The 13,233-nt window shown below is 35.4% G+C and overlaps 3 protein-coding genes across 3 annotated transcripts; 2 read left to right on the forward strand and 1 right to left on the reverse strand.

The window, feature by feature from the left end:
- The first annotated feature begins 4,145 nt into the window (after positions 1–4,145).
- Positions 4,146–4,898, forward strand: LOC105971095 (cytochrome c oxidase assembly factor 5-like). The gene is made up of 2 exons (XM_012995941.2): positions 4,146–4,502; positions 4,707–4,898. The coding sequence occupies exons 1-2, from the start codon at positions 4,434–4,436 to the stop codon at positions 4,896–4,898; spliced, it is 261 nt and encodes an 86-aa protein (XP_012851395.1). The 5' UTR covers positions 4,146–4,433.
- A 99-nt stretch (positions 4,899–4,997) lies between these two features.
- Positions 4,998–6,520, reverse strand: LOC105971134 (uncharacterized). Its single transcript, XM_088825444.1, has 2 exons — positions 6,177–6,520; positions 4,998–6,143 (listed from the first exon to the last, which is right to left on the reverse strand). The coding sequence occupies exons 1-2, from the start codon at positions 6,496–6,498 to the stop codon at positions 5,014–5,016; spliced, it is 1,452 nt and encodes a 483-aa protein (XP_088681570.1). The 5' UTR covers positions 6,499–6,520; the 3' UTR covers positions 4,998–5,013.
- Positions 6,521–8,139: 1,619 nt separating this feature from the next.
- Positions 8,140–10,445, forward strand: LOC105971093 (cytochrome P450 71A6). Its single transcript, XM_088825360.1, has 2 exons — positions 8,140–9,045; positions 9,785–10,445. The coding sequence occupies exons 1-2, from the start codon at positions 8,146–8,148 to the stop codon at positions 10,421–10,423; spliced, it is 1,539 nt and encodes a 512-aa protein (XP_088681486.1). The 5' UTR covers positions 8,140–8,145; the 3' UTR covers positions 10,424–10,445.
- Positions 10,446–13,233: the final 2,788 nt, after the last annotated feature.

The raw sequence follows: 13,233 nt of genomic DNA on the forward strand, positions 1-13,233 counted from the left end.
AGTTTCGACTAATCAAGGTGTATTCTATCCTTAAACTTCGTTTTAATTACATTGAGGACAATGTAAATTTTAAGTTTGGGGGTGAAAAAACACTTTTTATGTGCTTTATAGGTTTTAGATTGCATGCTTTAGGAATTTTTTTCTTTATAGTCGTTTTCGTTTATTTATTGTTTTCTTAAAAAAAAAATTGCTTGAGTCGAACGCATCGATGAGTTATGATGATGAGAGATGATCAATGTTTAATGATGAAATTGCTTGTTTTATTGTGATAAGGATTAGATGTTTGTTTAGCTTTCGATTCAACGGAACTTAGAAACGAATTATTGCTAGGAATCACACTTTGTGCATTGCTTGGGTTGAATGTTTTGTATTTTAAATTTGGAGTTAAATTGTGTTAGATCATGCTATATTCGGTTTTAGACCTCACCTTAGGAAATTTATGATACCAAGTATTGAGTAGTGAGTGATTTGGGATATGATTTGGGCCTTCTTTGATCCGTTTGAGCCTTTCAAGCCTACCTTTTTATCGAAATTTTCCTTAGAACCTTGATTTGAGCCTCGGAGAAAATGTGTTCTTTCTTTTAGCCAATGTGTATAAGGTAGAATAGATGGAGATTCTTGAAAAATTACCCCTTGGAGTTCGGTTGAAATTTTTTATAAGGTCCTTCTTCTTCTTCCCCGAAAAAAAAAAAGAGAAAAGAAAAAGAGAAAAAGAAAAGAAGAAGAAAAATATATATGTATCTATATATATATATATATATATATATATATATATATATATATATATAAAAAAAAAAAAAAAAGAGAAGAAGAAGAGACTAGAAGAGAGAAGTAAGGACTAGTTGTTGAATTGTTTTGAAAGATCGATCCATTGTCTTAAGAGCAAAAGTGGAGACTTTTGAACTCTTAAGAATCGAGTTTATTAAAGTCCTTAGAGGTGACTTCATTGTTTCAAACGCTTATATTTCAAATTTCGGCGTAATCACCTCAATTCAAGAAGAATAACCACATATACCCATATTTCCTACCTCGAACCAAATAGCCTAACAATTGAAAGCCAAAAAGCCCCAATGATCCCAATAGCTTAATGTTCGATATTAGTAGAGTAGAATAATTTGGTGAGTATTTGTAGTCAAACATATGCATGTAAGCATAAATTTTTTCTATTTTTAATTTACAAATATTGGATGCTTGAAACAATTGCATGATTTGTGGTTTTTGACTATGGTAAGTGACTAAGTGCTTTTGAATTTTGAGCTTGCGAATGCCTACGAATTTTCATTATAATTACAAGTTCTGAAAACATGAAGTTGGTCATTGATCTATGTGATGAGATGCGGTAGTTGAGTCATTTGCTTACGATTAGATTTTGCTTGAGGACAAGCAAAAGTTCAAGTTTGGGGGTGTGTTGAGTGTAGATATTACACTCAATACGTTTACTTTACGTGGATCTTTTGTTTAGATTTAATTATATTTGTGCTTTAATTGATTGATTTTGTGTTTTATAGGTGAAAAACGAGAATTAGGTGTCCATGAAGGAAAAAAGATCAAAAAGAAAGGAAAAAGTTGCAAATAAGGAAACAAATCAAATTGGAAAAAGGAATCTCGCCACAGCTTTGACAGTGTCCACCATTTCGAGCATATCTCTCTCATACGAACTCCGAATTAGGTGATTTTGATGGCATTGGAAAGCTAATTTCAAGGGCTACAATTATTATTCACACAACATTCCAAAATTCGGACTCCAACATGGCACAAATCGACGAACAAATCCTAATGGGGGAAAGTGGCGGAAATTGATTCCTATTAGGTTTCCACTACTTCCTTATCAAGAAAAGCCTATAAAAGCAACAAGTCTCTACACCATAAGCACGAAATTTTACACCACAAAACACGAAGAACGAAGATCAACGAAGACTCAAGCATAGTTTTTCTTATTTATTTTATTTATTCTATTTTGCTTATCATAAGAATTACGAGTAGCTAAGTTTTTAATCTAGAATTTTGTCGGAACCCTATGTGGGGATGGTGAACCCGTTTTCTTGAGATTATGCAATTATGATTCTATGATTATTTCTTATACTTGTTATGATTGTTAGTGCATGAACTTGATCAATTTATGTGCTTTATCTGTGATTATTGGGATTGACTCGACAGAGCTATTTTGATAATTAGACGGTAAGTATAAGAACCTTCGAGTAGTTTTCACCGGATGAGTGTGTCAATTGCATGTGGTGTCGTAGACATATAGATATCACCTTAGGTAGCCATTTACGAGACTTGTTAGTTAATGCTTTATTCATAAATTGTTTGCATAGACATATAGTGAACCGTTTATGAATAATATACTCATAATACACGCGACAGCGGGTTATGAGTAAATTAGTGTCTCGGGTTAATAATCATGAATCATATATTTCATAATTGAGGGGTTTTGGGTGAGCAGTTCTTGCATAGGGGGAAGATAAAATCCTAGGTCCGTTTTTATTGATATTTTCTCGTGTTTATTTGCTTTCATAATTAGTTTAATTATTTAGTTGATTAAATTTGACAACTTTGCGTAGGCTGGATAAAAATCATAATTGTTAGAATTTGGTACTTAGGATTAGATAATTTGAGTATTCCCTGTGGGTTCGACATCCGACTCTCACGAGTCCACTTTTACTACTTGTTTGCGATACGTGCACTTGCGTGTTAATTAGGTATTTAGCCCCAACAGCAGGCAATTCATTTGTATCTAGGGAATCATGACGCGTAGTTGCTAGACGTCAATCTTGATTCGTTGGGTGATTAAGGTGAAACGAACTTCATCTTAGCCGTAACTCTAAGGGACGAGTTTTGACCACAAAGGGTTGTGTAAAACATTAACACATAAAATTAGCATGACCCAGCTAGAATCGAAATATTTGATTCTACACCCAATAGGAACAATAATTTAGTCATAGAAGAATGATATGAGACCTTACGTACCAAATAGTAAAGTTTCATCCACATTCTACTTTAATATGTCGAAAGAAACGAACTTAAAGTTGGTAGACGGCATATTGTCAGCAACTGTAATAGTAACTACATTCATTCCCTCAAAATTGAGCCTAAAATCTATGTGTAGATGTTTAAAATGGTAAACTGGAATCGCCCACAAAGAAATTTTGAAAAAATATAAGTTCCGCCTTCGTTCACCAATTCTTTAAATTTCTCAATGAGAATTTATTTTACCGTAGCATGGATACGCATACCCTATTACAAATTCGAATAAAATCGACTAAAATTGTTATATGCGGAACTTTCGAAATATAAATTGAAACAAAACAAAAGGAAAAGAAACTCGGAAAATGGAACATCACCTTCTCATCCATAGAAACCATTTCAATACTAGCAGTTTCTGTTTTTTCCCACCTATCTGACACTAACCATAGACGAATCACTCCCGCAATTATCTTCCACTCAATCTTCTTGGAATTAATGTGATGAAGCAATGAAATCGGTGGAACCATACTTGTCAAACTTGAAATGGTGTTAAATAAGATACAACCGAAAAAATAACACTACAACCGAAATATTCCTTGAAGATACAACCGACACATTCCAAGAAGATATATAAAGTACAAAAGTTCCGGGAGGTCCAAAAAACGACAAGTAGAAAATAATGTTCGATTTACCTCGTGCAATATTAAAAATTACATAAATTAGGTTCAGAAACTTCAAACAGGATTCTAATGGATATTTCCCATTGTTCTTCCTAGGTGGTTTTCGTAAATGGGGCCGTGAATGCAAATTCAAAAGATAAATGTGGTCTTTTTAAGGTTTCTATCGCGATTCGCAAGACAAAAATGGATTTGGTAGAGATTGCATCAATAGTGGGGATCGGGGGAAATATAGGTGGAAATTATTTCACGATTTTCCTTAGGGAATCTCTAACTGAGTCTCCAAATTCTGTTTTGGAGACCCATATGGTGACTCGGTACAATTTCACAGTCTCTAAAAAAAATATTCCACAATGGAGGACTCTATAATTTTGAGTCTCTAAATCATGTTATGGATTATTTTATGTAGTAATTTGATTAGGGCTCAAAATTTTATTCATATACGAGATTGTAGATAATTATATTTTATTTTAACAATCTTAATTATTTTTAGAGTTAACTGCAAAAAATCCCCTAAACTTTGGACGTTTTTGCGCTTTACCCCCTGAACGGAAAAAAGTTGCACGAGCATACTTGAACTTGTTAAATTGTTGCACCGATGATTAAAAAATCCATTTATAGCAAAATCCTTGCCTGAATTGCACACGTGCAACTCACACGTGAAAATAAAGGGCTAATTTCGTCAATTCACAAGACTTTCAGATAAAAGAATAAAAAAATAAACTAAAAATACATCTCCCAAATAAAAACTCAGAGAGAGAAACAAATTCTTCAGAGGTTTTAGAAAAAATGGCGAAGTCGTGCAAAGGTCTGGCTACGGAACTCGTCAAATGCCTCAGCGAATCCGATTGCGTCAAGGTACAACGAACGAAACCTTTGTGATTTCTCTTCTTTAATTTCATCATTTTTTTTAATTGGTGAGACGAGATTGGCTAATTGGAAATGTGTAATCGAGATTTGAACTGAATTCATTGGAAATGTAGGTATATTTTGCAATTGGGGACTTTTGTATTGTAGAATTGAGTGATTTAAATCATGATTTTTTTTGATGAATTGATGTAGGTAGAGAATCGGCCGTATGGAGAATGTGCGAAAGAGAAGAGCCCACACATTTCCAGCGAGTGTGTGGGGCTTAGAGAAACCTATTTCAACTGCAAGAGAGACCAGGCATGTTTTTTTCCTCTCTATTTTCTTATTATTATGTGTGTGTGTGTGTGTGTGTGTGTGCAGTGGCGAATCCAGGATTTTAATTAAGGGTGTTCGAAATATAATAACAAAAAAATATATAAATAATACACATGGAATTTTTTTTAAAAATACTACCGTTTTTTTTAAAAATACTACCGTTTTAATATACAAATAAAAAGTTCTAAAATATTTTTCGACGTGGTCCCATTTCTTGGAAAAAAGTCATCACTTCGTCGACACTAACATTATCTAATATATCCTTTTCAATGTACGACACCAAAATATCATTCAACAATTGATCCCCCATACGATTGCGTAGTTCTGACTTGACAATCTTCATTGCAGAAAATACCCTTTCCACTGATGCGGTTGCAACCGGCAAAATTAACGACAACTTCAATAGCAAATACACCGATGGATAAGTAATATTTTTTCTCTTTGCAACCAACTTCTCAGCAAGCCTACTAGCCCCCACCATATTTGAAAAGTCTTGATCACTTCTAACATCTCTAATAAAATTTTCAAGTTGATTTTCAAGAACGATAAGACCACAATCATCAAACTCGCTTGGATAAAATCCAGCTAATTTCACCAAAGCATTTGTATCAAAAGCAGAGAACGAATTACTTGGATCAAAACACGATATCAAACTAAGTAACTCCGTATTGGTATTATCAAAACGATCGTTCAACTCTGAAAGTTGAAGATCTATGACTGTGTAAAGCACCTCAATTTGATAATGATTCAAGTTTGTAATTTGTGTACCTCTCCGGGATATTCTGCCATCTCTTGAGTAAAGTAGAAAATTATCATCCATGTTTGGGACAAGAATGTCATGCTCAACACAAAAGTCTGAAGTTTGTTGCAACAATTTGCCCCAACCATCTTCTCTCAATTCTTGCAGTCGATCTTTAGCAAAAGTAACAAGCTTCATGGCATTAGCAAGGTCTTGGTCTTTTTTTTGCAATGCTTGTGATAAATCATTTGTGATTCCCAAGACTGATCTCATTAAGTGCAAAACAAAGGTAAACTCAAAACACTCAATATTTCTTAAAAGAATTGTGGCTTGTCCACAATGAGCAACATCATCACCATTATTTGCTAAATACTCTAGTACATCAACCACCGACGAGAACAACTTAATCATACTCAAAATTGTGAAATAATATGAATTCCAACGTGTATCTCCCGGCCTTTTTAAAGTGGCTTCTTGATTCAAACCACTACCCGTTACAAAATTATCAAAAGAAATCTTTTCGCACAGTTTTTCAAATTGTTTCTCCCGAAGCAACTCTTGACGTTTACAAGAACCTCCAATAATATTTGCTAACATTGCAAGAGAACCAAAAAACTCACATAATTGCTTATTCTTCTTAGTAATTTGCACAAGAGCCAACTGAAGTTGATGAGCAAAACAATGGACATAAAAAGCAGACCTGTTTTCTTTCAATATTAAACTCTTCAAACCATTAAACTCTCCTTGCATGTTACTAGCTCCATCATAACCTTGGCCACGCACACGTGACAAGCTCAAGCCAAATGTCGTAAGAAGAGACTCAAGAGAAACTTTCAGACATCGTGCAGTAGTGTTTGGAACATGAACAACGCCAATAAAACGTTCAATAATTTTCCCTTCACCGTTCACATAACGTAAAGCAACGGCCATTTGTTCTTTAATGGAAACATCACGTGCCTCGTCAACTAGTAAAGCAAAGAAATCATCACCAATGTCACAAAGAATAGCCTTCAAGACAAAATGGGCAAATGAACTGATAATTTGGTTTTGAATATTTGGTGCTTTCATTATGCAATTTCCCGGAGAGTTATCCAAAACAACTCGATTAATTTCATCGTTGTCTTCCGCCATAACCTTGATAAGCTCAACAAAATTACCTTTATTTAGCGACTCATTTGATTCATCATGCCCCCGCAATGCAAGTCCTTGCCGTAAGAGATATCTTATGGCTTTAGTCGTTGTACGCAACCGAATGTAATACTCACGTTTAGATTCTTTAGTTTTGTTCGCAAGAGGAACATCTATGTGACATTTATTATTAATTTAATCTTGACAAGCCATGTAGCAATGATGATGAACGCTATCATGATTTCCCTCGTGTGTTCTCAAACTCTTTTTCTTGTGCCAATTCTTATAACCTTCACCAACAAATTTATCACCACCCCCTTTTGCACTATCGCCAACCTTAAAAAGATAGCAACATAAGCAAAATACCTCATCTTTACTTTCACTATATTCCAACCAACTACCAAATTCATTGTACCAATCCGCACTAAATCTACGTTGTTGTCCATATAAAGTAGATTGAGGAAATGTATGGAGTCGAGGTTGACAAGGACCTTTTTGCAAGTAAGCTCTCCGGATAGTTTCAAGCTCTTTTGAAGTCTTAGCAAGAACACACTAATAGGCAATCTTAATCCCGGGTCGGCCTCAATAGTGTTCACATTAACTTCTATTTGCAATTGAGAGTGAATACCTTGAACTTGTTCTTCGTGGGCGATATCATTAGTTGGCCTTCCAATATTCACATTATCATTTGATGTTGATGGTTCTTCTAGCCGAGAGCGTTTTGTCTTTGTCACAAATCGATCTAGTTTCTGAAAATAAATATAATTAGATAAAAATAGAAGTTTTTATAATAATTAAAAATGGATGGAATCCCTACATAATGTGGTGCACGTGCAAAGTGCATATATCCAACTAAAAGGATATATGGGGTGGATTAGTGGCGGAAATCATGTGTTGTTTGATCGGAGTTGACGAAGGGAGAAGGAAACCAAACCACGATCGTTTGATCGGAGTTGGATTGGTGGCGGAAATCATGTGTTGTTTGATCGGAGTTGACGAAGGGAGAAGGAAACCAAACCACGATCGTTTTTTTTTTCCAACTTTTTGGTGAAGCGTTTGTGTTCTCTGTTTTTATATTTTGTTACTGGAGTCAAAAGTGAAAAACAGAGGAAAAAGCCTTCTGGAAAATGGCCTCTGTTTGTGGGTAAGGTTATATTAATTTTTACTAAATTTCAATTTAACCCCCCATTAGTTATAAATATAAAAAAAAACCCAAAAATTATTATATAATTTTTTTTTTTTTTTTTTAAATCCAAGGGTGTGCAACTGCACACCCTAGGACTATGCTACATACGCCACTGATTCCGTATACTGCACAATTTCATAAGTATATATATATATATATATATATATATATATATATATATATATATATATATATATGCCACACAAAGTCATATATCTATGCTTATACTCAGAATCAGTCATAAAAGAAGAGATCAAAATCGAATGGCTTCTTTCGCCCATTTCTTGATCCCATTATTCCCCCTAGTGATGTTCTTCATCTTCCTTTACAAATGGCAAAGTAGTAATAATAATCATGCCCAAAAAAGGGTACCTCCATCTCCAAGAAAGCTACCCGTGATTGGAAATCTGCACCAAATCGGCTTATCCCTTCACAAATCGCTCCACTCTCTCTCTACAAAACACGGCCCGCTAATGCTTCTCCGTTTCGGCCGTGTACCGGTTCTCGTTGTCTCGTCAGCCGATGCAGCACGTGAGATATTGAAGAACCAGGACTCAATCTTCTCAAACCGGCCCAAACTAACAATTCCGTATAAATTATTCTACGGCTCAAAGGACTCGGTTTTTTCTCCGTACGGAGATTACTCGAACAATATGAGGGACGTATACATCCATCATCTTATGAGCGTTCATCGGTCGTCTTTCCGTGACGCGAGGGATGAAGAAACATCCCTCATGATTCTGAATATGACGCGACAATCGAGCTCGGTCGTTATAAACTTGAGTGATATGTTGGCTTCGCTAGCGCACAACGTGTTTTGTCGGGTGGCGTTTGGGAGAAAATACAGCATTAAATGCGACGAGGGCAGAGAGTTGAGAATGAAGTTAAACGAAGAGATGGAGATGTTGGGTAGTACTTATTGTGTAGGCGATCACATCCCTTGGTTGGCGTGGATCGATCGGGTGAGTGGTTTAAATGCTAAAGTGGAGAAATTGGCTAAGTGGTTTGATCGATTCTTGGAGACCGTACTCGAGGAGCATAGAGCTAAGAATATTATTGGAGAGAGCGTAGATTTTGTGGACATATTGATTGAACTTCAGAGATCGAACGACAAAGACGGATCATTTGCCGTTGGAGACGATGATATCAAAGGTGTTATACATGTAAGATTACTCTCTTTGTCACTTTATGTTTACTTAATCGGGCACGTAAAACCCGAGTCATGGATTACATTCAACACTCATGTCTTCTCTAGTCGTTAAAGAACTCCACATTTTTAATCGCATACACAACCACTAATGATGCATTTTTAGGGGGGCCGTTTGCTAATAAAATTGAACCGTAGGGTGGATTTTGCTAATAATTAAAAACACATCGAGTTTTTACCAATTAGAGTAAACACAAAGGTGGTGAATGCAATTAAACCAATGAAGACTATTTTGGAAAGAAAAAACTCATGCTCGTTGCAATTTTTCATATATTGCAACCAATTTTCATATTGTAGCGTAGTTTGAAATCCGAAATTGCATAAGGGTTCGACAACTTATGCAATAATTGACTCGATACTGGATCAAATCAGGGACAATCCGATAGTTCGTGAGGCCATGTGCGATACTAAAAATTAATATATTCGATTTTCTTTTTTTTTTAATAGAAAGAAAAGTAATATTACTATTAGGCCTTTTTAGATGCATTTTCATCCAATATTATTTTTTTCCAATGGAAAAATATACAAGAATTTTCTGAATTTGGTAGCTCCTAAAAAACATATGAGCTTGGAGGTCTCTCGGAATCCACTGAGGCCTATGGATTTGAGACTGTAATATGAATTGTATTTAATTATATTACGAAAAAATATTACGTCATGCTTTTTCGACTATCTTTCGATTTTTTTTCTTGCAGAACACGTTTGTTGGTGGAATCGAGGCAACATTTTCTGTTATGGAGTGGACGATGGCGGAGCTTTTAAAAAATCCAAATAAAATGGAAAAATTGCAGCATGAAGTTAGACGAGTAGCCGGATACAATGATGAGATAACGGAGGATGATTTAGAGAAGCTGCACTATCTCAAAGCAGTGATCAAAGAGTCCATTCGACTACACTCCCCTGCTCCGTTACTGGTCCGCGAATCAACACAAGACACAAAGGTAACGGGTTACGATGTTCCAGCTGGCACGATGGTTGTTGTCAACACCTGGTCGATTGGAAGAGACCCGATGTTGTGGGAAAATCCAGAAGATTTCAACCCCGAAAGGTTTCTCGATAACAATATGGATTTCAAGGGTGTGCATTTTGAGTTCATTCCATTTGGGGCGGGGCGGAGAGGCTGCCCGGGTATGGATTACGTAACCGTACTTAGTGAGCTTGCAATAGCAAGACTGGTGCATAAGTTTAACTTTGATCTGCCCGATCAGGCGAGGAAGAATGATTTGGATGTGTCTGAAACGGCCGGTGCAATTGCCCATCTCCAATTTCCTCTGCTTGTAGGCGTTACTGAGTCACTATACTTTCTCGAAGAATCTTGGGATTCACGGCAATAAGATTTTTATTTCGTTGGATGGCTATTATACGACTGTTATAATTTAGCCTCTTTCTTTTTAAAACAAATAAATAAGAAAAAAACTTAAATTAACTTGACTTCAGTAATCGTCAAATCCATTTTATTGTAAATTTGAATGTACTTTAGGCGAATTACATTTGAAGCCTTGAACTTGAAATATGTGGCAGTGAGATGCGAACTCAAGATCTTTCATAGGTCTGGGCTCTTTTTTTTGAGGAAAAAAGGAGCTTTTATTAGGTTAAATTTAGGGGAAGGAACTGGCCCTCCGAGTTTGCCAGCTCAATTGTGTTTACTAATGCAATGAGCTAATTTATTACAAGCGCGAGGAACAAAAGAAAACTGACACGAAATGAACGATAAAATATGAGCCCGAATGTCCTCCAGCTATGCTCCAAACAGGCAGAAACTAGCGTCTTCATCCCTAAGTGCCGTATTGAGTTGCTGGCAGTCTCCTTCGAGGATAATCGAGGTCCAACATTTAGCCTTTGCCATTTGGATCGCTTTAAGGGCTCCGTGAGCTTCTCCTTCAATAGCTTGGACAGTTCTTGAGAATTGTTTAACACTCCACCAAAGTACAGCCTTCTCTGAATTTCGAGCCACCATACCATCTCTGTAGAAAGATCGGGATGGCAGTAGAGCGGCATTTAAATTTACCTTGATGATACCGTACGGTGGTAAGCTCCAATTTCGTCGTGGGACGACATATTTGAGCGTAGGCGGGACATGGAATGCAGCTCTGAAAAATGATAGATATTTTTCGCTCCAACTACTCAACTTCCAACCTCTTAATCCCAACTCTCCACGAGCCTCGCGATTCCTTGAATCCCATGATTTCCAACACATAATAAGTGCCAGGCAGAAAAGATCTTTCGATAGCTTTTTCCTAATTCGCTCAAGCCATTGTCGGAAGGATGCTGGCTTGATTGCCCCATTGAGTTCGAACGGTTGGCCCAAACAAACCCCAGTTATGCTCCTATAGTGGACCAAAGCATGCACGGTTGTTTCGGGTTTAGTCCTACAGCTACCACATAATGGATTAGAGGAGACATGTCGTCAGAATAGGGCAACGTTGGTCGGGATAAAATCTCCAACAACTCTCCAAATAAAGATCTTGATCTTTGGTGGAATACTTAAATGCCAAATAAATTTTCAAAACTCTTTGTCTTCACTCCTCGAGGAGTTCCCCCTAGTCTTGGCCTCCACTATCGGTACCAAGATTTGACCGTGAAATCACCGGAGCGGGAGTAGTGTGACACCAGCCGGTCCTTTGCGTGAGTACTGTAGATGGGAGTCCTGATACTATATTGAATGAATCATTTATCTCTAACTCTATCTCTACCATCTATCTATCTATCTATCTATCTATCTATCTATCTACCAACCTTAAAAGTATGAATATTTTTTTGTTTCTTAACATTTTTGGGTTTCTTATTATTCCCACAAAGCTATAGCATCAATTAGTTATGGTCAATTGTGTGATAACAAAATGAAAATAATAAATTAACATAGCTTAATTATGTTGTATAAATATCAAATGTCTTTTCATGTGTTATAGTTATTCTAAGGAGATAGTTTATTTTATTTTTATTATAATTTTTTCTACATATTGAAATTTCGATGTAATTTGTATTTTTATAAAACTATATCTGAAGAGATTTCTAATGAGATAGTATATATATATATATATATATATATATATATATATATATATATATATATATATATATATATATATATATATATATAAATAAATTTATTTTAAAATAAATCATTTTATTTTAAGTTAGGGTCTATAACAAATAAGCTCATCATGGGCTACTTATTCATAAATGGTCCAGACAAAAAACTCTTTCACAAAAAAATTCAGACAGTGTTCCGATGTGTGTAAAAGGATTAAAATACCCCCTCAAATTTTAATATGCTCCAATTCATTCTTTAAGTCAAGTTAACCTCAATTTGACCCTAAATTTCACCAATTATTAAATTTTGACCTCTTAACCAATTTTGACAATAATTTTGCCCGTCGCCGTCGTTGACCGCCGGTCTCTGGTGTTGACTTTTTTTCTTTCTGCCGCCGCTGATCGGCGGTCAATGCTGGTCTCCAAAGAAGTTAACTTTTTTCTTTTTGATTTTTTTTGTCTTCAACATTTTTTGGCCCGTTTGAAAATAATATTGTTGTGGTCGACAATCATATTAACTATATTACTGTTTAACACATTAATATTGCTATATTACTGTGTAATAAAGTAGTATTAATATGTTGACCATTCAACAAGGACAAACATAATAAAAAACTAAAATAATTAATATTACTGTCAACCACAATAATATTATTGTGTTTACAGTAATATTACAATAGTGAAGAATAATATTATTATCTTAATCGGTCAACATATCAAACAAAGTAAAAAGGCCAAAAAAGTATGTGGTTGAGAGTAATATTATTGTGTTTACAATAATTTTACCGTCAACGACATTAATATTATTACGTCGACTAGGTAACAAATCAAACAAAATAAAACTGTCAAAAAAATAATAATATTAATGTGGTTGGTAGTAATATCATTGTGTTTACAGTAAATATACCGTCAACGACAGTACAATTACTGTCTACAACAGTACAATTATTGCAATGACAATACAATTACAGTCAACGTTCAGCGACGGACGTAAAAAAACAGATAAAAAATTTAGGAAAAAAAAAGTTAATACCGGTGACCGGCGTTGAACGTTGGTCAACTCCGGAAACAGGCGGCATAAAAAACAGGGGAAATTTGTTTATAAAAAAAA

Source organism: Erythranthe guttata, chromosome 11 (assembly GCF_056151865.1).
Source record: "Erythranthe guttata isolate IM_541 chromosome 11, IM_541, whole genome shotgun sequence".
In the NCBI taxonomy this organism is placed as follows: domain Eukaryota; kingdom Viridiplantae; phylum Streptophyta; class Magnoliopsida; order Lamiales; family Phrymaceae; genus Erythranthe; species Erythranthe guttata.

Excerpts from the sequence above, each read along its gene's own strand:
- LOC105971095 (XM_012995941.2), top strand. The coding sequence starts at position 4,434 with ATGGCGAAGTCGTGCAAAGGTCTGGCTACGGAACTCGTCAAATGCCTC. Across the intron at positions 4,503-4,706 it reads GCGAATCCGATTGCGTCAAG|GTAGAGAATCGGCCGTATGG; the intron begins GTACAACGAACG and ends GAATTGATGTAG.
- LOC105971134 (XM_088825444.1), bottom strand. The coding sequence starts at position 6,498 with ATGGCCGTTGCTTTACGTTATGTGAACGGTGAAGGGAAAATTATTGAA. Across the intron at positions 6,144-6,176 it reads GCAATTATGTGAGTTTTTTG|GTTCTTGTAAACGTCAAGAG; the intron begins GTTCTCTTGCAA and ends ATATTATTGGAG.
- LOC105971093 (XM_088825360.1), top strand. The coding sequence starts at position 8,146 with ATGGCTTCTTTCGCCCATTTCTTGATCCCATTATTCCCCCTAGTGATG. Across the intron at positions 9,046-9,784 it reads ATATCAAAGGTGTTATACAT|AACACGTTTGTTGGTGGAAT; the intron begins GTAAGATTACTC and ends TTTTTCTTGCAG.